The sequence below is a fragment of the Borostomias antarcticus genome (assembly GCF_949987555.1).
Source record: "Borostomias antarcticus genome assembly, contig: scaffold_186, whole genome shotgun sequence".
Classification (NCBI taxonomy): domain Eukaryota; kingdom Metazoa; phylum Chordata; class Actinopteri; order Stomiiformes; family Stomiidae; genus Borostomias; species Borostomias antarcticus.
Window position 1 is genome coordinate 103,881 of NW_028175672.1, and position 21,199 is coordinate 125,079.

The 21,199-nt window shown below is 44.8% G+C and overlaps 2 protein-coding genes across 2 annotated transcripts in view; both read right to left on the bottom strand.

Annotated features, from left to right (window-relative positions):
- LOC311329356 (motility hub protein FimV-like) overlaps positions 1-11,970 on the bottom strand; it is a gene marked incomplete at both ends in the record, with an annotated part of 73,579 nt that extends 61,609 nt beyond the window's left edge. Inside the window, 2 exons of the mRNA XM_084463209.1 lie at positions 9,786-11,477; positions 11,820-11,970. Of these exons, the coding sequence (XP_084319335.1) occupies positions 9,786-11,477; positions 11,820-11,970 (1,843 nt within the window). The remainder of the gene's footprint in view (positions 1-9,785; positions 11,478-11,819) is intronic.
- Positions 11,971-15,143: 3,173 nt separating this feature from the next.
- Positions 15,144-20,862, bottom strand: LOC311329357 (aspartate-semialdehyde dehydrogenase-like; the record flags this gene model as incomplete). Its single annotated transcript, XM_084463210.1, has 3 exons — positions 15,144-15,251; positions 16,707-17,474; positions 20,665-20,862. The coding sequence occupies 3 exons, from the start codon at positions 20,860-20,862 to the stop codon at positions 15,144-15,146; spliced, it is 1,074 nt and encodes a 357-aa protein (XP_084319336.1).
- Positions 20,863-21,199: the final 337 nt, after the last annotated feature.

The following is a 21,199-nucleotide window of genomic DNA, read 5'->3' on the forward strand; positions in this document are numbered from 1 at the left end:
GTTGACCATGTTCATGCATGCGATCATGCAGCATACACAGCAAATCACTGCAGCTTCCGAGGACAGATTCACCACAAGCACACCGTTAGCACCTGCCTCACTCGCCAGCTCAACAAAGCGCTCGTAACCCATAATCTAAACCGGATTGCAATACCACATCAGGACAATCGGTGAAACATTAACACTATGCCTAAGCAAAGAAACTATTGTAAACCCGTCATACAATGTAACACATTGTGATACAGCCCGCTCGTGAGACAGGGCAATAACTGGACCATCCGCTACCAGATACGAAAACGGAACGCCCAACTCAATAATATCTGCACCACTGGCCACGAGCTAATGCATAACATCCACCGTTTAACTGGGATGATCACCTGCAAGATTATAAGTAATGAGCTATTGCACCCACGATCCTGCAATATTTCAAAACACGTTTTGATTCTATTCGTTTCAAGACTCGTGCTGTGCCACCTTATACTTCGAAGCCATAAATAGCTGCAACGGTATGGATATCCTTATCACCACGACCAGCCAGATTATAGATAATAATCTCGTTCTTACTCATGGGTGGTGGGCCAGTTTGTCTACCTATGCCAAGGCGTTAGCGCTTCCCATGGCAGACATAATACCCTTAAGTTTGGTCCGCTTTCTGAAGGCTGCTAATGTTTCATCATTGATGTCATAAAGGTACTCGGCACGGCCAATATTTTGCAGATAACTATGCGCCTAGCCAACAACCTAGTAATCCAGCCCGGTTGAAACGGAATGGCTTTTGATGATTTGACCATGCTTATAGGTCATAATGTAGGTTCTGGCACCATACAGTACGCCAAGTCGTCCCGAGGTCATACGGGCACTATGCTTGTAGCCACCTCAACACCACACAGCTTGACATCTTTATCCTTCATGAATTCGTTGAACAACCACATGCCATTCGAACAACCAAACACACAGGCCACCATGGCATCAGGCAGACTACCATCTTTCTCAAGAATCTGTCGACGGACTTCACGCCCAATAATGCTCTACAGGTTTCTGACCATATTCCGGATAAAGCGATGGCCCTCAGACGGTACCCAACAGATAAAACATATCTTATTGGCGTGCAATCCAATCCATCATAGCTCCATTAATGGCATCATTCGGTGTCTGAAAGCCGGTTTCCACCGGGACCACCGTTGCACCCAGCGACTTCATACGGTAAACATTCAGCTCCTCGCGTTTGACATCTGTTGCGTTTATATACTCAACGCACTCGAGCCAAAGGCGGGCAGAGACTGTCGCTAAAGAGACACCGTGTTGGCTGGCACAAGTTTCAGCAATAATCATAGTTTTACCCATATGTTTGGCCAACAGCATACGTATTTTATGTGTACCAGTATGATCCAAGTCTTCACGCTTAAGATAGATTTTTGTGCCACCACGTTCACGTGTCCGGCATTATGCCAGATTAAAGTGGAGAAGGTCGTCAGACAAAATCGGCTCCAGATCAAAATCTTCCTGAAGATTCTTGTCATGCCGGGGATCACTTCAAGTACTATTAAATTCTTCCAACGCACTCATGAGAGTTCCGGCCACGAAACGCCAACCAAAGCGGCCAAAATGCTCCATTAAATTCTGTTGATCGTGCACATGCTCTTCAAAAAAGCAGAATAAAAACTCATAATTTTCTTGATCTACCATTATCTTCCCGCCGTCTTGATAAAGGCTTTGATTCTATCGTGATCCTTAATGCCAGCATAACGCTCAATATCACTGTTGACATTAACTCCATATGCTCGAACCCTGTTAATTGCCTGAGCGATATTATCAGGACTTAGGCCTACAGCCAAAACTACAGTATTATTAAATTCCTCTGGACTGTTAGTGGTTCTTCTGATACGCCTCTGTGGGCGCTAAAATATCATGGGTTTCGATATATCTGATACCGAAAAAGAGAGTCTGATGGTGATATAACGTCGCCAAACCGATACCGAAATTATTCATTCTTCTCACCAGCTCGTGATCCTGTGGACGCTATCATTAAGTACCTTGAATCCACTATCCAACAAGAGCATGGCACCATAGAGAGCTATATCTAGACTGAAGAGAACTAAGTGTTGCACCTTATCCTCCAAGGGTATCTGGATGAGCTGGCTAATGATGAACCGTAGCAATTGCCGGTAACTGGTAGCGCCGGAGAGCAGAGAAATAACGGCAGAAAAAATACCTCCAGACATCTGACCAGCTTGCTTGGTTCTGTCGTAGTTACAGCCAAGGAAGCAATCCAGCGTGTTCCAGCTGGATGCTCAGTTAAACCTCAATACTGACCAGTACTCTGATGGCATGAGGGAAGAAATTGTCAGCAAGGTGATGGATCGCTTTTATGATCGAACGATTAAACGACAGCGAGAGAGTTACCCAAGTATGGATGGAACACGACAGGCCAGCAACTGGTAGCGAATACAGTTCAATACTTTGAGGTTTGTTACAAACAGGCAAGGTTGGGATTGAACAAACAGAAGACCTGCAGATCCTCAGTTTTAACGGGAATGGCCTAGTGATACGCTAGGAATGCTTGCGGAAAGCAACACGGAAGAACGCGCAAAAGAGTCAGCAGAAGATGCAACCTAGGCTCAGTCCTGAAGAGAAGAAAGATCGCAAACAAATGGCTCAGGTAGCTACCATTTATACGGTAAAACCCAATCCTCGAACGGCAAAATCGGTTGTGGATATGGATCGGAAGAACGACAGCGTTGTCAAATTCCGTCCTCCAACCAAGAAAAATAGAGTGTTGGTCAGTGTAGAAAGAAAAGCGGAAACCGTGATAGAATAAGCTCTCGAGGAAGCACTCAGGCTAAATCTAGAGCAGAAACACCAGTGAGTCATTGTTGTTTATGGGCACCATCATCAGCGGAGACTGATTACTTGGATTATGAAAAAGAAGGGAGTTAAGGCAACCATTCTCATGGACTTAATCCATGTACTTGAATATCTGCGAAAGCCAGTCATTGCTTACACCTCAATGATGATGAGGCTATTGAAAGCCGGGTGGCAGAACGGCCCCTGAATATACTCAAGGAAGAGTTTGACAAGGTGGGCCAAGGAATCCGGGGAAATGCGAGCAAGAGAGCCTGGCAAAACGTGAGGCCATTGATAAGTGTGCAAACTATCTCCAAAAAACCCGTCACAGGCTCTGCTATAACAAGGCGCTGAATGCTGGCTATCGGATTGCCAGTGGAGTCATTGAGGCAGCTGGTCGCCATTTGATCAATGATCGTATGGACCTAACTTGAGCAAAGTGAAGTTTGCAAGAACATAGGCTATGTTGAAGCTACGCTCACCAGATTCAAGTGGAGATTGACAGGCGTGTTGGAACTTCCATAAAGCATGCTCTCGCCTTCGTAATTATGGAGAACTTATGAATGTGACGGCGTAGCAAGTAACCACCCCAAAATGTGTTATATCTAGATTCCCAGCTGGCACAGCTCAATCAGGCGTATGCTGGCTATATTACGGACATTACGTCTGTACCAACTCGTGATAGCTGGCCTGTACCTGACTGTCTTCATCGATGTGTGCTCCATGGCGTTGTGGGCTGGTCTATGAGCGACAGAATGACAGCAACGCTGGTCACTAGCTCATGTAAATGACGCTGTGGAAGCGCAGGCCACAGAAAAGTCTTTTGGTTCACAGTGATAGTATAGTTAATATGTCTCAGATCGCTATCAGCAGTTGTTTAACGACGATGGATATGTATGCAGCATGAGCCGCAAATGAACCTGCTGGGATAATGCCGTAGCCGAGAGCTTCTTTCATACCATAAAGACAGAACCGACTCATCATGAGGCCTTCCTGACGATGGAAAAGGCAAAGCCGGCAATTTTTTGATATAGCGAAGCGTTTTATAACCGACAGAGAAGGAACTCGACTAATGGCTACTTGGCACCGGTCGTATGAACATACACTTGCTAAGCAAGTATAAAAAAGTGTCCGGGAAATCCTTGCCATATAAAGGACTTTTATTTAAGAAATAGGATAAAGTAAAATTGTTCTTTTGCACTCAACTGCCAGATGTATTTAGTCGTTTTTGTGGCCGCACAGGGGCTCAAGTGGCTCGATCAGATGCTAGAGTGTATAGCCCTTGGACTTGTCTTTAGTTATCCATTTTAGGTGTTTTTTTTCATGCCCCGTTATGCCGCCAGTGTTCAATATGATGGCTCCCATTTTTTTGGTTGGCAGATCCTTAAAACCAAGTTACCTACTGTGCAGGCTGCTGTGGAAGCAGTCCTTTCCAAAGTGGCTAACCACCATGTTTCTGTTATCTGTGCCGGCAGGACGGATGCCATGGTGCATGGTTGTAATCAGATTATCCATTTTGAATCAAACTCTATTCGTACCGAGCGAGGTTGGGCTTATGGCGCAAATGCTAATCTGCCTGATGAAATCGCCATAAACTGGGTAAAACCAGTTTCTGATGATTTTCATGCCCGCTTTTCCGCTTTGTGGCGTCGCTATCGTTACGTTATTTATAACCATCCTATTCGTCCTACGCACCTGTCTAAAGGAGTGACTTGGAACTATCGCCAGCTGGATGTTGGCCGTATGAGGGCTGCTGCAGAATACCTCTTAGGTGAGCATAACTTTACGTCTTATCGTGCTATGCAGTGCCAAGCAAAAAATCCGGTGCGCCATGTGACCAAGCTGGATATCACTCGTCATGGGCCTCTCGTAGTTATGGATGTTCAGGCCAATGCCTTTTTACATCACATGATTCGTAACTTTGCTGGGGTGCTGATGTCTGTTGGTTGTGGTGAGCGTGAGCCGATCTGGGCAAAAGAGGTACTTGATGCACGGGATCGTGGACATGGGGGGGTAACCGCTTCTCCCTGTGGGCTCTATTTTGTAGACGTGGGATACGACGATGTGTTTGAACTACCTGTCAGCGAGTCAACCCCCCACTTTATTGCACCTTTGATACCACTTTGATTTTTTTTGAAACATTGAATCTAATGAGTATTTCCCAAACCTAAAATGAGCCTGAAAATAGCGTAAGCCAGTGATTTAAGCCATTCCGTTCAAAAATGGTTTTACTTTTAAATAGGGATTCTCTAGCGGACTGGAGTTGTTCAGCCACCTCGTTGTCGATCATTGATTACGCCTTTGACTAAAGTGCATGCGCCGGTTGCTTTTCACATCCCCAATAGATATTTCCCTAGATCTCACTGTCCAAAAGGTAAAAGACATTGTGCTTGGTTACCTTACTACGACCCACATTCATTAAGTCTCCATGATTACTAAGGCAAGAGCATTCCTTATGGAAGTTCCAATACACCTGCCAATCTCCACTTGAATCTAGTGAGCGTAGCTTCAACACAGCCTCTGCCCATTGCAAACCACACTTTGCCACAGTCAGATCCATACGGTCATTGATCAAATGGAGGCAAGCTCCCTCAATGACTCCACTGGCAATCTGATAGCCAGCATCAAGCGCCTTGTCATAGCAGAGCTTGGGACAGTTTTTTGAAGATACTCTGCACACTTATCAATGACCACGTTTTGTCAGACCTCTCTTTCTCGCACTTTGCCGTATTCCTATGACCACCTTGTCATACTGTCCCCTGAGTATCTTCAGGGACCGCTCTGCCACCCAGCTTTCAATAGCCTCATACTAATAGTCATGTAAGCAGTGACCGGCTTTCCACAGATATTTACATGATAAAGTCCATGGTGATGATTGCCTTGACTAACTTATTTTTCATAATCACGGGAATCAGTTTCCGCTTATGAGGGTGGCCACTCAATAACCATGACCATCTGCCGTTACTGCTCCTGAGCTCGCCTGAGCACTTCCTCGAAACTTCTTCTATCACGGCTTCGCCTCTCTTTCTACACTGGCCCACACTCTATTATTCTTGGCTGTCGGACGGAATTTAACGACGTTGTCGCTCTTTCGATCCAGATCCATGACCGATTCTGCCGTTCGAGTATTGGGTTTTACCGTATAACCGGTGGCTACCTTTCCCATTAGTTTGCGATCTTTCTTCTCTCCTAGACTGAGCCTAGTTTGCAGCTTCTGCTGACTCTTTTGCGCGTTCTTCCGCATTGCTTCCCTCAACCATTCCATGCATATCATCAAGCCATTATCGTCAAAACTGAGGATCTGTAAGTCTTCTGTTTGCTCAATAACAACCTTGCGCTGTTCGTAAAAAGCCTCAAAGTCTTGAGCCGTATCAGCTACCAGCTACATAGCCTGTCGTTCTCCAAACATACTTTGGTAACTCTAACGCTGTCGTTTAATTGTTCGCTAATAAGAGCAACACATCACATTGCTGACAATTTTCCCCCTGATGCCATCAGAGTACTGATCAGTATTGAGGTTTAACTGAGCATCCAGCGAAAACACGCTGAATTGCTTACAATGGCTGTAACTACGACAGAGCCAAACAAGCTGGTCAGGTGTCTATTGGTATTGTTCCTGACGCGATTCCTCTGCTCCCCGGCGCTACCAGTTACCGGCAATTACTACGACTCATCATTAGCCAGCTCATCCAGATACCCTTGTAGGATAAGGTGCAACACTTAGTTTCCTTCAGTCTGGATATAGATCTCTATGGTTCCTTGCTCTTGTTGGAGAGGAGTTTAAATGTGCTGGATGATAACGTCCAAATGATCACTAGCTGGAGAGAAGAATGAATAATAAAGTATATTGGTACAGGATGCGTTCACACTAGCCGGTGTTACGGCGTTATCGGTTTGACGACGTTATATCACCATAAAACCGTATCTTTTTCGTTACCTGATATATCGAAACCCATGATATGTTAGCGGCTGCATTGTCGTATCAAAAGAGCCGCACCAAAAGCAGATTCAGCTATCTTGAGCTCCATTGGTGTTGCGGCAACCAAACTAAGATGATCTATACTCTTAATCTGGTACTAGTAGGGCTGTATCATGATTTCCCTGAATGCCTTTTACCGGTTAGACAGTGGGATTAAGAGAAATATCAATTGTGACGGTGAAAAGCAACTCAATGACTCCACTGGCAATCGGATAGCCAGCATCCAGCGCCTTGTCGTAGCAGAGACTGGGACGGTTTTTTTGAAGATAGTCTGCACACTTATCAATGGCCCCCAGTTTTGGATGACCTCTCTTGCTCGCGCTTTGCCTGATTCCCATGACCACCTTGTCAGGCTATCCCATGAGTATCTTCAGGGACCATTCTGCCACCAAACTTTCAATAGCCTCATATCCATTGTTGTGTACGCAGTGACCGGCTTTCCACAGATATTCAAGTATGATGATGGTCGCCTTAACTACCATATTTTCCATAATCGAACGTAAGTTCGACGCTTAGATTTTGGCCACAACCATTGGATTTTAAGGGCTTTAGGCATAATGATGTTTTTTTTGAAAAGTGCCCAATGGCTCCTTCGGAGCCTTTGCCTGCCAATAAAGTACTCGAAGTACTCTTTTTCTGTAACATGAATATGTACAAAAAGGCTGAAGGCGGTATAGCGCAAAGGATTATCTCGTCGAACTCACATTAATCTAGATAATCAGTTTCCGCTGATGATGGTGCCAATCAATAACAATGACCAACTGCCGTTTCTGCTCCTGATCTCGCTGAGCGCTTCCTCGCAAGCTTCTTCTATTACGGCTTCCGCCTCTCTTTCTACACTGGCCCACACTCCCTTATTCCTGACGAAAGGACGGAATTTAACAACGTTGTCGCTCTTTCGATCTATATCCATGACCGATTCTGCCGTTCGAGGATTGTGGTTTTCCGTATAAACAGTGGCTACCTATGCCATTCGTTTGCGCTCTTGCTTCTCTCCCGGACTGAGCCTAGGTGGTTACAGCTTCTACTGGCTCTTTTGCGAGTTCTTCCGTGTCGCTTCCCTCAACCATTCTTGGTGCATACCATGCCCTTACCGTCAAAACTGTGGATCTGCAGGTCTTCTGTTTGCTCAATAACAACCTTGAGCTGTTCGTAAAAAGCCTCAAAGTCTTGAACCGTATCAGCTGCCAGTTTCATAGCCTGTCGGTTTCCAACCATAGTTTGGCAACTCTTACTATGTCGTTTAAAAGTTCGATCATAAGAGAGATCCATCACATAGCTAACAATGTTTTGCCTCATGTCATCAGAGTACTTGTCAGTATTGAGGTTTAACTGAGCATCCAGCTAAAACACGCTGGATTGCTTCCGCTAACTGTAACTGTGACCCCTGACTACGACAGAACCAACAAGCTACTCAGCTATCGGAAGATGTTTTTCCTGACGTGATTTCTTTGCTCACCGTAGCTACCAGTTCCAGACGATTGCTGCGGCTCATCATAACCTGCTTATACAGATACCCTTGGAGCAAAAGGCGCAACACTTCATTACCTTCAGTCTGAATATAGCGCTTTATGGTACCATGCTATTGTTGGAGAGTGGATTCAAGGTGCTGAATGATAGCGTCCCAATGATCCCGATCTGGTGAAAAGAATGAATATGCGAGGGTATTGGCACAGGGTGCGTTCACAAGAGACGGTGTTGTGTAGTTATTGGTTTGACGACGTTACATCACCATAAAACCGTCTCTTTTTCGTTACAGGATATATCGAAACCCATAATGCTTAGCGGCTGCATTATCGTATAACAAGAGCCGCACCACTATGATTTACATCCAGTGATAATGAACAAAAGATCATAAATCACAGTCTCATTTCATGTTGGAAATAAGGCTTCCCTTCAGGCTCATTTCATATTGTAAGAGACTCTACATACAGAACTGACCCAGCTTAATCATAGTATCTTGGAAACTACTAAATTGAGTTGATGTAGTCATCGTTACAAAGACCACCATATCCGTTGCCCACTCAGTATCCACATAAACCAATACTCGCGGCGTTTCCTTTATTCCTAAATTGGCAGGCACACCAGCAGAGATGGTTAGAACAATCAACAACAACAATTTCTTATTCATATTTTAGCTCTGCTTTATTTACTTTTAGTCTTCCTTCCCTGCCATATACCCTCGTGACTACCAAAATATACGATACATCCAGCCACCAGACGTTCTTCCCAACCAGCTTCCTCACTAAGCAACAGCAATTTGTCCTTAATGAGCTGTTATTTATACGAACAAAGAGATTACATGTTTTTTTGAATACCAATACCTATTAAGTTTTCTAATTACCGATCACATTTACGTTCAAAATACATTTATATTTACAATTTCGGCCACTTATACATAATCAACGTGAGTTCGAAGCTCCAATCTTGGCTACAGCCATTGGATTTTAAGATCTTAAGACATAGTGGTGTTTTTTGAAAAGTGCCCAATGGCTCCTTCGTAGCCTTTGCCAGCCAATAAAGTACTAAAATCACTCTTCCACTGTAACGTGAATCTGTACAAAAAGGCTCAAGCCGGTGTAGCGCGAGGAATTATCTCGTCTAACTAACATTAATCACCTATTAATAAAAGTGGCTAACAAAAACGAACTCTGTAAAGAGCTCGCTGTTATAACAATTTAAGTGCTATACGCGATGTTCAACTTTTCTTACTTTCCAGAACAGCCGAACATTCCATGATTACCATGAGCTTCAGCCAATACGGCCATATGACCAAACTCTGGAAAACCCAGAATAACACCCAACTAACACGGCGATAAACTAAAGATTAAGCATAATTATGTTACGCTAACGTACACTATTTACGCTGTAACCCTTGGGAAGCTAGAAATTTTAAATTCCCATGATCTCTAAAAAAGTCGAACAGCGCGTGTGCTATTCAATTAGACATGCTGTTCCTAACCTGCCCCTGCACTATCCAATAGTGACATGGCTTCCTGCTGCTGCTCATCACTGCCTTGCTCAATGACTTCTTGCAGAATAACTGAGGCTCCTTCCATATCGCCCATGTCCATATATGCTCTGGCAAGGTCGAGCTTAGTTGCGACTTCATCAGCCGCTGACAGGAAGTCAAGATCATCATCAAGAGAAGCCTCTAGGCTAGACACCTCTTCATCAGAGAAAACTGCCTGACTGCTATGGGAAATAGCATCCTCAGCATCAGATACAAACTCGAGATCAAGGTCATCAAGATCAAAATCCACCGTTCTGTCATCAACCGTCGCTTCTGGTGCTACTTCAAGTTGCTCAGCAATCTTTGGCTCACTACCAATATCCAAGTCATCAAGATCGAAGTCAAAATCATCAAGTGAGTCGATACTTTGTTCATCGACGTCGCCCAGATCGAGATCATCAAGATCCAAGTCTGGCATCCCATCTTCTTCAACTGGTGCAGCGACACCTTCAAACTCATCAGGAAAACGCGCCTTGAAAGCATCTGCCTCTCGAATAGCCCCAGTATCACCAGTGGCTTTAAGAGCTGCAAGAGCCTGATTAAACTTATCAAACTCCCCACTTTCAGAGTGGACTTCCAAGAGCTTCAACCTTAAATCTGTTCTACTAGGCTCATTAAAGATAGCCTGGTTCAACAACTCCTCAGCCTGACCCAAACGGCCATAGGCAATATAAATATCAGCCTCACTCAGAGGGTCTTCCGTCTGTTGAGTCGTTTCTTCATCATCCGCCTCAACCTCGTCAATGACCGAGTCATCAATGGCCAGCGCTTCATCAAACTTCAGTTCATCTTCTTCGCTGGGCTTAGCTGCCGGCTTTGGGGAGTAGATATGGCCCTCCCCATTCAAATCCAGCGACTGGAATTCCATCTCATTTTCTTCATCAACCACTGTTTCCTGCAGTTTCTTACGCCGTCGATAGAATAGCAACCAAGCTCCAGCAAATGGTATTAAGGCCAAGAGAATCAATAAAAGCTGGTTACCAAACAATACATCCATCAAACTCGGCTTTTTGACTGATTCAAGCTGGCTCTGAATGGGCTTAGGCTGCGTCACCGCTTTAGGTTTGTTCTGACTTTGCAGGGCGGCCATCTGGCCATCTTTCATCACCACCAAACGTTTCAACGTAGCAATCTGGTCATCAAGATTTTTCAGCCGACTCTTGAGTTCAGCATTCTCCCGACTCAACTTATCCAGCTGCTCACGAGTCATTGCCAACTCAGTTTGTAGCGCAGCACTAGCGTCTGTCGAACCACCTCCCAGATCCTGACCTCGCCCGGATGCCACTTCATTTGAGACAATGGCCAGCTTACCATCTACTGATTTCTGACTACCTTTAGAGACAACGTAGGTTCTCCGAGTAGCATCAAGCTGGACAACCTGACTCCGTCCCTGCCACTCCCGATTTTGTCTTGAAACATCAGCAATGGCTTCATGAACCGTCAGACTGGCAATATCCCTGCGATTAGGGATTCTGAGAACCTGGCCACTTTTCAGACGATTGATATTATTATCAATGAACGCCTGAGGATTGCCACGCTGAATGGCCAGCATGGTCTGCTGAACAGTCACATCAGAGCCTGTACGAACTTTCTCAGCAATCTCCCAGAGACTGTCATTTCGCTCAACTTGATAAGTTTTACCTAGAGCACCATCATCATGTGCAGAAGAATAGTTACGATCATAAAATACTCGATTAACCGGCTGCCGCTGATTATAGTCATTATAATCAACAGGGTCAGGAGAGGGCAGGTAGTCACGATTAGTCACTGGAGGCTCATCCAAAACAGTATTCGTTCCGTAATGAATCGGGGCCGACGTCGGCTTTACAACAGGAATTGACGACTGTCCATTGAAGGCTGGTGGATCCAGAAGCAAGGCATACTCTTTTAAGAGGCGCCCACTGGGCCAATGTACTTCTACCAAGAAATTGAGATATGGCTCGTGAATTGGGCCTGAGCTTGTAACTTTTATAAGGCCTTTACCGTTAGGTCCAACTTCAGTTTTAAACTGAAGATTATTCAACCTGAAGGGACGTTCAACACCTGCGCGCTCAAAGTCTGACTTACTGGCCAGATTGGACAGTATCTCACTGTTGGTCAGATCCTTTACTTGCATCAACTCAATCTCAGCCATCAGGGGTTGGTTTAATGCAGAATAAAGCTTCACCTCCCCAAGACCCAGCGCGTAGGAATTAACTGAAGCAATACCCCCTGCCAGCGCCGATATCGCTACTACAAGTTTTTGCAGTCTCATCGTGAATCCTTGTTATATACATAGACTGTTTGAGCTCCTCCTGCCTTCAGCTGTCAAGCAAGCAGCCCACTTCCTCTGATCAGCCTTTACTTACAACATAGAACACCAAGCAGTTAGCCTAAGTTATCACTTAGCAAAGTCTTTTATCAATAACCCAATTCATTCAACGGCACGAACAGCCCACCTTTTGAGGCTATCGGCCACAAGCCAGAAACTCAAGTCTGTCTCGTAGTCTGATCTTTGACGAAGTTTACCAACATGAATATGATCTCTGTCAGCTGCATCCTCAACGGTTGGTAGCTAATCACCCTAAGCCAGCGGCACATAAGGAAGCTCTGCCGGTAAAAACTGTATTCCCTGAATATAATCGGCTGGACAGTATCCAGATCAATAACAAAGCTGACACCAAAAAATACAGGGGCTGTGATACAAGTCACACGGATACCCATTTCCTTACCCATGGATAACAGCAACTCATTGCGTATGCTGGTTTCATTACCTTAAGGTTCACCTTCTTTTGCTGTCTGCCACGGCATCAGGTTATAGGCCAGACGGCGTAAATAATCGCCACTCTAAACCGGGTTACCATTAAACAGTTCAATCGTTTGTTTACGCAGGACATCGATGCCTTACCCAAAAAGGCCGCCTGTTGCATGATAACCAGATTCAAACGATTGAGGCCGCAACGCTGGTGAACCATTTGCAGTAAAGGCAACAAACAGACAACGACAGTGCCGGGAACAGCGTAGTAGTGATTTCCAGCCACATTTTCGAGAAAATACTCATTAAAGCCAGCCATCACCGGCAAAGTATAACCATGTGTTGCTGCGCCTGTGGAAGCATCAAAAATGACACATCCACATTCAACAGCCATGGTCATCAATTTAGCATTCTGATCACAGCCTACTGGCATTAACAGACAATCAGTCGAAGAAAAATATGCATCCTCAAAAGTCATAAATTCTAGCGTTTCACCATGCAATTCAACTGAGCCTGAAGACTTGGACGATTCACAGAGTGGATAAAGACTCATGACTGGCAAAGGCTTACCGTCAAACAGTTGCTCTTCTAATTGCAGGACCTAGTTTCTCCAGTCAGCGTATCGGCAGCATAAATCACGCAATACTAAACTTTTTTAGAGACCATGAAAGTTGAAAATCCCTAATTACCAACGAGCACAGCGTAAATAGTGTACGCTAGCGCAACATAATTATGTTTAATCCTACGACTCCGTCGTGTAAGCTGTACACTATTCCCAGTTTCCCTGAGTTGGGTCATATGCCAGTATCGGCTGAAGCCCTTGAAAATCAGGGAACGTTCTACTTTTCTGGAAAGTAAGAAAAGTAGAACATCGCGTTCAATAGAAACATTATATGTCCGGTTCATTGAACGAATGTCCCAGTCACAAAAAAATAAATGCCCTATGATCCAACTCTCAATCAAAACTCCATAAATGTTAGAAAGCCGTTGAGTGCGGCTCTTTTGATACGACAATGCAACCGCTAAAACATCATGGTTTTCTATATATCAGGTAACGAAAGAGAGACAGTTTTATGGTGATATAACGTCATACACCCAATAACTCCACAACGCCGTCTATTGTGAACGCATCCTGCGCCAATACCCTCTATTATTCATCCTTCTCACAAGTACGTGATTATTTGGACACTATCATTCAGCACCTTAAATCAACTCTCCAACAAGGGCATGGCACCATAGAGGATGTTAGTTCAATGGTGAAAGACAGTGGAGCCCAGCCACCTAGCTATCTTTCGGATACCAAACCAGAGATAACAAACTGGAGGATTACGTGTCTATTGTCAGTATATTCTGTAGTGTGGATGATTACTGCATTACATTTTAATCACAATGGCATAGACAACTCATCTGTCATTCAAAAAAGCCTCCAGTGATATACAGGCTGTCGCTCAGTGAAATAATGACCATCATCATCTATGTCCATCTGGTGTGGTTCTTTTGATACAACGCCACATTCATTAGTTCTCCATGATTACGAAGGCGAGAGAATTCCTTATGGAAGTTCCAATACGCCTGCCAATCTCCACTTGAATCCAGAAAGCATAGCTTCAACACAACCTCTGCCCCTTGCAAACTCCACTTTGCCACAATTAGATCCATACAGTCATTTATCAAATGCGACAATCTCCAATGACTCCACTGTCAATCGGATAGCCAGTATTCAGCACCTTGGCATAGCAAAGCTAGGGACGTTTTTTTTGAAGATAGTCTGCACACTTATCAATGACCTCACCTTTTGCTAGGCCTTTCTTGCTCGCACTTTGCCTGATTCCCCGGACCACCTTGTCAGACTCTCCCCTGAATATCTTCATGGAACGTTCTGCCACTCAGCTTTAAATAAGCTCATCCCGCTTGTCGTATACGCAGTGACCGCTTTCCACAGATATTCAAGTACATGGATAAAGTCCATGATAATAGTTGTCTTAACTCCCTTCTTTTTCATAATCCCGGTAATCAGTTTCCGCTGATGAGCGGTACCCATCAATAACAATGACCCACTACCGTTTCTGCTCTGGATCTAGCCTTAGCGCTTCCTAAAAAGCTTCTTCTATCACGGCTTACGCCTCTCTTTCTACACTGGTCAACACTCACTTATTCCTAGCTGGAGGACGGAATTTACAACATTGTCGCTCTTCCGATCCATATCCATGACTGATTCTGCCGTTCGAAGATTTGGTTTTACCGTGTAACCGGTGGCTACCTGTGCCATTAATTTGCGATCTTTCTTCTCTCCCAGACTGGACCTAGCTTACAGCTTCTGCTTCTTTTCTGCGCGTTCTTCCTAGTTGCTTCCCTCAACCATTCTTAGCGCATCACTAGCACCTTACCGTCAAAACTGAGGATCTGCAGGTCTTCTGTTTGCTCAATCCCAACCTTAAGCTGTTCATAAAAAGCCTCAAAATCTTGAGCCGTATCCGCTACCAGTTGCATAGCCTGTGTTTTCCAACCGTACTTGGGCAACATCTTACTATGTCGTTTCATCGTTCGATCATAAGAGCAATCCATCACATCGCTTACAATTTTCCCCTCATGCCATCATAGTACTTGTTAGTATTGAGGTTCAACTGAGCACCAGCGAAAACCCGCTGGATTGCTTTACTGGCTGTAACTGCGCCGCCTAACTACGGAAGAACCAAATAAGCTGGTCAGTTGTCTGGAGGTATGTTTTCTAACGTGCTTTCTCTGCTCACCGTCGCTACTCGTTACCACGATTGCTGCGGTTCATCATTGGTCTGTTTAGTCAGATACCCTTGGAGGAAAAGGCGCAACACTTCGTTGCCTACAGGCTAAATATAGCTCTCTATGGTGACATGCTATTGTTAGATAGTGGATTAAAGGTGCTTAATGATAGCGTCCAAATGATCCCGAGCTGGTTAGAAGAATGAATAATCGATGGTATTAGCGTAGGATGCGTTCACAATAGACGGTGTTATGTAATTATTGGGTTGACAACGTTATATAACCATAAAACCGCCTCTTTTCCGTTACCGGATATATCAACAACCCTGATATTTTAGCGGCTGCATTGTCGTATCAAAAGAGCAGCACCCAATGGCATATCGGCCATGGAGTTCTCAAGACATCTTGGGGCCTCTTATAATGCTGTTTGGCGCTTGAAGCACAAGCTTATGCAGGTAATGGGAGAACGTGATGACAGCCATCCGCTGCATGTACATGTACAGATGGATCATTCCTACTGGAGTGATGAAAAACATGGAGGCAAACTGGGAAGAGGTTCTGAAAACAAACACCCATTTGTTGACGCCGTGCAAACCAACGAGGAAAACCACCAACTGTATATGCGTTTCAGCATGGTCACCAGTTTTCGGACAAATGAGTTGGAACTCAAGCCGCAAAAAAATCTCGGTGATAATACCTGCTGTTTTGCCAGTGATGGCCTCTGTGCATTCAACAGGAATAACCGACACCAGACACCAACATACAGCAGTAGTAACGACAGGTGGTGGTCACGAATCGAAGGCTAATGAGTTGTTTACGCTGGTCAACACCATGATCTGGTACGTCAAAAACTCTCTGAAAGGCAGTTACCACAATATTAACCATAAGCATATGCCAAGATACCTTGCTGAATATTGTTATCGATTCAACCGGCACTTTGATTTGAAAGCAATGGTATCAAGACTGGGTTACATGGCTGCGCGAACTTGCCACATGCCAGCAAGGCTCCTCAAACTTACTGAGACTCAGTGGTAATCAAGAAATATCCTGCAGAAATCATCCACATCACAGCATACACTCACAATAGACACGGTAGCCTCCAGTTCGTTATCTCTGGTTTGGTATCCGAAAGACAGCTACGTGGCTGTGGCTCCACTGTCTTTCACCATCGAACTCACGTTAACGTACACTTTTACGCTGTAACCCTTGGAACGTCAGGAATTTTAAACTTTCACGGTATCTAAAACAGTCAAACACCACGTGACAAGAAGAATTGATTATAGCAAAATTGTCAGCATACGACGCAGCGGTTCCGCTGCCCCCCATAATAACTGATCACCAACAGTAAACGCGGTCAAATACTCAGGCCCCATATTCAATTTCCGCAAACGCCCTACCGGAACCACCAAACGGCCTGTCACGGCTGCAGGGGTTAACTGGTGAATGGTTTCGTCCCTGTGATTCGGAACCACAGATACCCAGTCATTTGCCCCAACAATCATCGCTTCAATATCTGCCATTGGAATATCCTTACGCAGCTTGATGGTAAGCGCCTGACTATGACAGCGCATTGCTCCAATACGGACGCAAACCCCATCAACTGGGATCGGTAAATTCTGACGACCAAGAATTTTGTTAGTCTCTGCCTGAGCCTTCCATTCTTCACGGCTCTGACCATTCTCAAGCTCTTTATCAATGTAAGGAATAAGACTGCCAGCTAAAGCAACACCAAACTCACTAAGCGGCAGATCAGCGCTTCTTAATAAAGAAGAAGTTTTGCGATCAATATCCAGAATAGCACTGGCTGGATCCACCATCTCTGCTGCAACATTACTTTGTATACAACCCATCTGGCTGATCAGCTCACGCATACTAAGTGCCCCAGCACCACTAGCCGCCTGATAGGTCATGGCACTGACCCATTCCACAGCATCCAGTTGAAACAGGCCGCCAATAGCCATCAGCATCAAAGAGACAGTACAGTTACCACCAATGAAATTCTTAACGCCATCATTCAGTGCTCGATCAATTATATCACGGTTAACCGGATCAAGAATAACCACCGTGTCATCCTTCATGCGCAGTGAAGAAGCGGCATCAATCCAGTACCCTTCCCAACCACTGTCACGAAGCGGTTGAAAGACTTTACCCGTATAATCGCTACCCTGGCAGGAAATAATAACGTCCATATCACGGAGGGCATAAACATCATGGGCATCCTGTAATGCACCCACAGGAACACCAACATCAGGTCCTAGCTGCCCCAGTTGAGAAGTGGTAAAAAATACAGGCTCTACGTCTTTGCCCTGCAGTCTAACAAAATCATTTTCTTCCTGCATGCGCTCCATCAGTACGGAGCCAACCATGCCTCTCCAGCCAACAAAGCCTACTTTTCCCATACTGCTTCCCCCAAAATGATCGCCCACAGCTCAAGGCAGACCACAGAGATCGCCTTAACTCAATAAACAACCAACAACCGCACGCCTATTTCTACAGTACCCATAAACTAACATCCTTCAGAGGCAACATCGCCAGCTCGATAGCCCTTATCAAGCACATCACTGACCTCTTTTTCAATCGCACCCGCAGCTGCACCTTCTCCAATGGAGTAGCAAAGCAACATGACCAGTAACAGAATATGCACCAGATGGTTTGCTTTGTTTTCCCTAGTAATATCAGGTGCCGAACCATGCACCGGCTAATACATCCCATGGTTCTTTCATTCAGGGATGCAGAAGGCAACATACCAATAGAGCCAGTCAACATGGCTGCGCAATCACCGAGAATATCACCAAACATATTACCAGTGACCATTGCATCAAAATGCTTTAGCACACGAACCAGCTGCATGGGCCCATTGTCAACATGCATGTGTCTCAGCTCACCATAGCTGTAACTGCCTGACTCTTCGATCACAACATCACGACATCACGACATCACGACATCACGCCACAAGCAGGTAACCTCCAATACGTTGAGCTTATCAACCGAACACAGCCGCCCACCACGCTTTTGTACAGCTTAGTAGGCTATTTTGGCAATGCGTCGAACCTCAGACTCACGATAAACGTAAGTAACGTGAGTTCATGCTCCAATTTTGGCTATAGCCTTGGATTTTAAGGGATTGAGGCATAATGATGTTTTTTGAAAAGTACCAAATTGCTACTTCGTAGCCTTTGCCAACCAATAAAGTCCTCAAATCACTCTTTTCCTGTAACATGAATATGTACAAAAAAGCTCAATCCTATGTAGCGTCAAGGATTATCTCGTCTAACTCACGTTAAGTATTAAAACCTTCACGCTCACCATTTCCCAGTGCTCTCACACCACGTGGCTCACCAAAATAGATCTCTCCAGTCAGCTAGCGTACGCTAAGAATATCCATACCAGCCACCAACTCTGGTTTCATGATGGAAGCTTCAGCCAACTGTGGAAAGATAGTAGCATGCGTAGATTGGCCAAAAGGTCCAGCTCCGATCGCAGTTCCAACAGTTCTATTTCAGAGCGGTTAGCCATGGGCTAGCTATCCCATTTAGGACCTCAAATTGCTCCAAGCATCATGACATCTGAACTTTTTGCCACATACATAGTTTCATCACTGAGAGGCACACCATATTTATCAATGACAACACCACCGACTAAGGCGTAACTGACTTCAATATCGAGTCCAAAGGCTGCTTATCGGCGCCCAGAACCTTCAAGGCTTCGGTCATAATTTCCGGCCCAATACCATCACTAAGAAACCATAAAATCTACTTACTAATTGTTATCACTTATTAACAGAAATGCTTTTACATATTTTGTTCCCACGTACCTAGGAGGTCGAAAAACTGTCTAAGTCGGTAATCCTGAAAAAGATTGCCAATACCATGACCTGCACATTGTAGGCATCCATCATAGTTACTTACCTACGAAAACAACCATGGATTACCTGCCTTGTAACTCTGTTAAAAATCACTACCTGGCTAGCGTCAGACCAATCTCACCCAAACCATTCAGGAGACAGTGGCGACGAAATTCATCAATGGGGAATGGCAATTCTTCGCTATTGGGCTTAACCACACCTCTCGTTCAAGATCAATCGTCAGCTGATACTACTAATTTTCGTCAACTTCTTTGAACAACTGATCCCCCAGCTCTCCAGAAAATGTGATAGGAAGAATGGCGTTTTTAAAACAATTGTTACACGCTGTTGGATTTTTTTAGAAGCCATGAAAGTTTACAACCCATGACTTACCAATGGTTACAGCGTAAATAGTTTACTTTCGCGCAACATAATTATGCTTAATTTGGCACTATCGACGTGTCAGTTAGTCGTTATTCTCAGTTTACCATAGTTTGATCATATGACCGTATTGGCTGAAGCCATTGAAAATTAAGCAATGTTCGACTTTTCATGGGAGTAAGAAAAGTCGAACATCTCATATTATTATAAACAATGTATGCAAAACTCATCGCGATAACACAGCGAAAGCCAAAATCATCCAAAGCCCATTGCGTATGTGCACGGCTGGAACCACAGCCAAAATGCTGCCATCTAACAGGATAGAAACACCCTGATAACGAGGCTTATTCAACACAAAATCCGTATGAAGCGACGCTTAGAACAATCCTGACCAAGGTAACCTTCATCCTGATAACGAAGCTCCTCAAACAGGTTGACGCCAAAGCCTCTGCACTTGATTTACTTTAGAAACTGTTTGGGAATAATCATGTCAGTATTAACATTGGCACGATACAGAAGAGCCACTAATCCTTTATATACAGTGAAAGACTGCATGCTAATCCTGCCTCCATTACGCCACTGACTCTTGGATATCAAAAGTACGAACATACACAAGATAACCCGCGATGTCCGCTGCTGCTGCCATAGCTTGGCTAACCAGCTTGGTCCGTCCGCCAAAACAATAACACCCCTCAAAATTACAATTTGAGGTGGATCACAATGCTCACCATGACCCTGTTTGTCTACATTCATCGCTAGGCACATGGAGCATCCAAGCTCTCGTCACTGAAGACCTCCAGGCACAAAAATCTGATCCAGCCAATCGGCTTCTGTCTATGCTTTTACCAGACCAACCGGGCACCACCAATGCTTCTTTCACTGAGTCAGCAGCGCGCCGCTCTTATAACAACAGCTGCCGCTTCACGCAGGTCTTAAATACGTAAATTAGGCAGGAACCAATAAAGACACCATCCACCTAGATATCCGTTACTGTCTGACCTACAGTCAGCCCCATATATTCCAGTGCCCTAGCATAGCCCTATGTACTAGTTTTATCTGGAAGCATCTTCAGGGAATGTACCACTGACACCCACCGGCAATACCATTCCCGGTGACGTACCACAGCTTACCTGCGGCTTGATATTCTCACCGTTAAGAACCACAACTTGGTCGAACTCAGCATTATCATCAGAGTGCAGAGCTTCCCAGACCTTTACCACCTGTTCCCATTCGATCCCCATGGGGATCGAATGGTCTGCCATGAATATAGTCAATCGTGTTATCATCAACGTCCACCACACTGCCTTAGCTCCAGTCTCGATGGTCATATTGCGAATCACATCACCACAGAACTCAATAGCAAAGCCAATACCACCGGCAGTGCCAATTCGACCGATTATGTAAGACTAACATCCTTAGGCGTAACTCCAGCACCAAGCGCACCATCAACACGCACCAGCATATTTTTCATTTTTAAGGCCCCCAGACACAAAGTCGTCAGCACATGCTCTACTTCTAATGTGCCGATACCATTAGCCAGAGTACCAAAAGCGCCGTTGGTTGACGTATGAGAATCACCACAGACTACGGTCATGCTTGGTAAAGTCACACCATGTTCTTGGCCAACCACATGGACAATACCATGCCGCTGATCCTGCACATCAC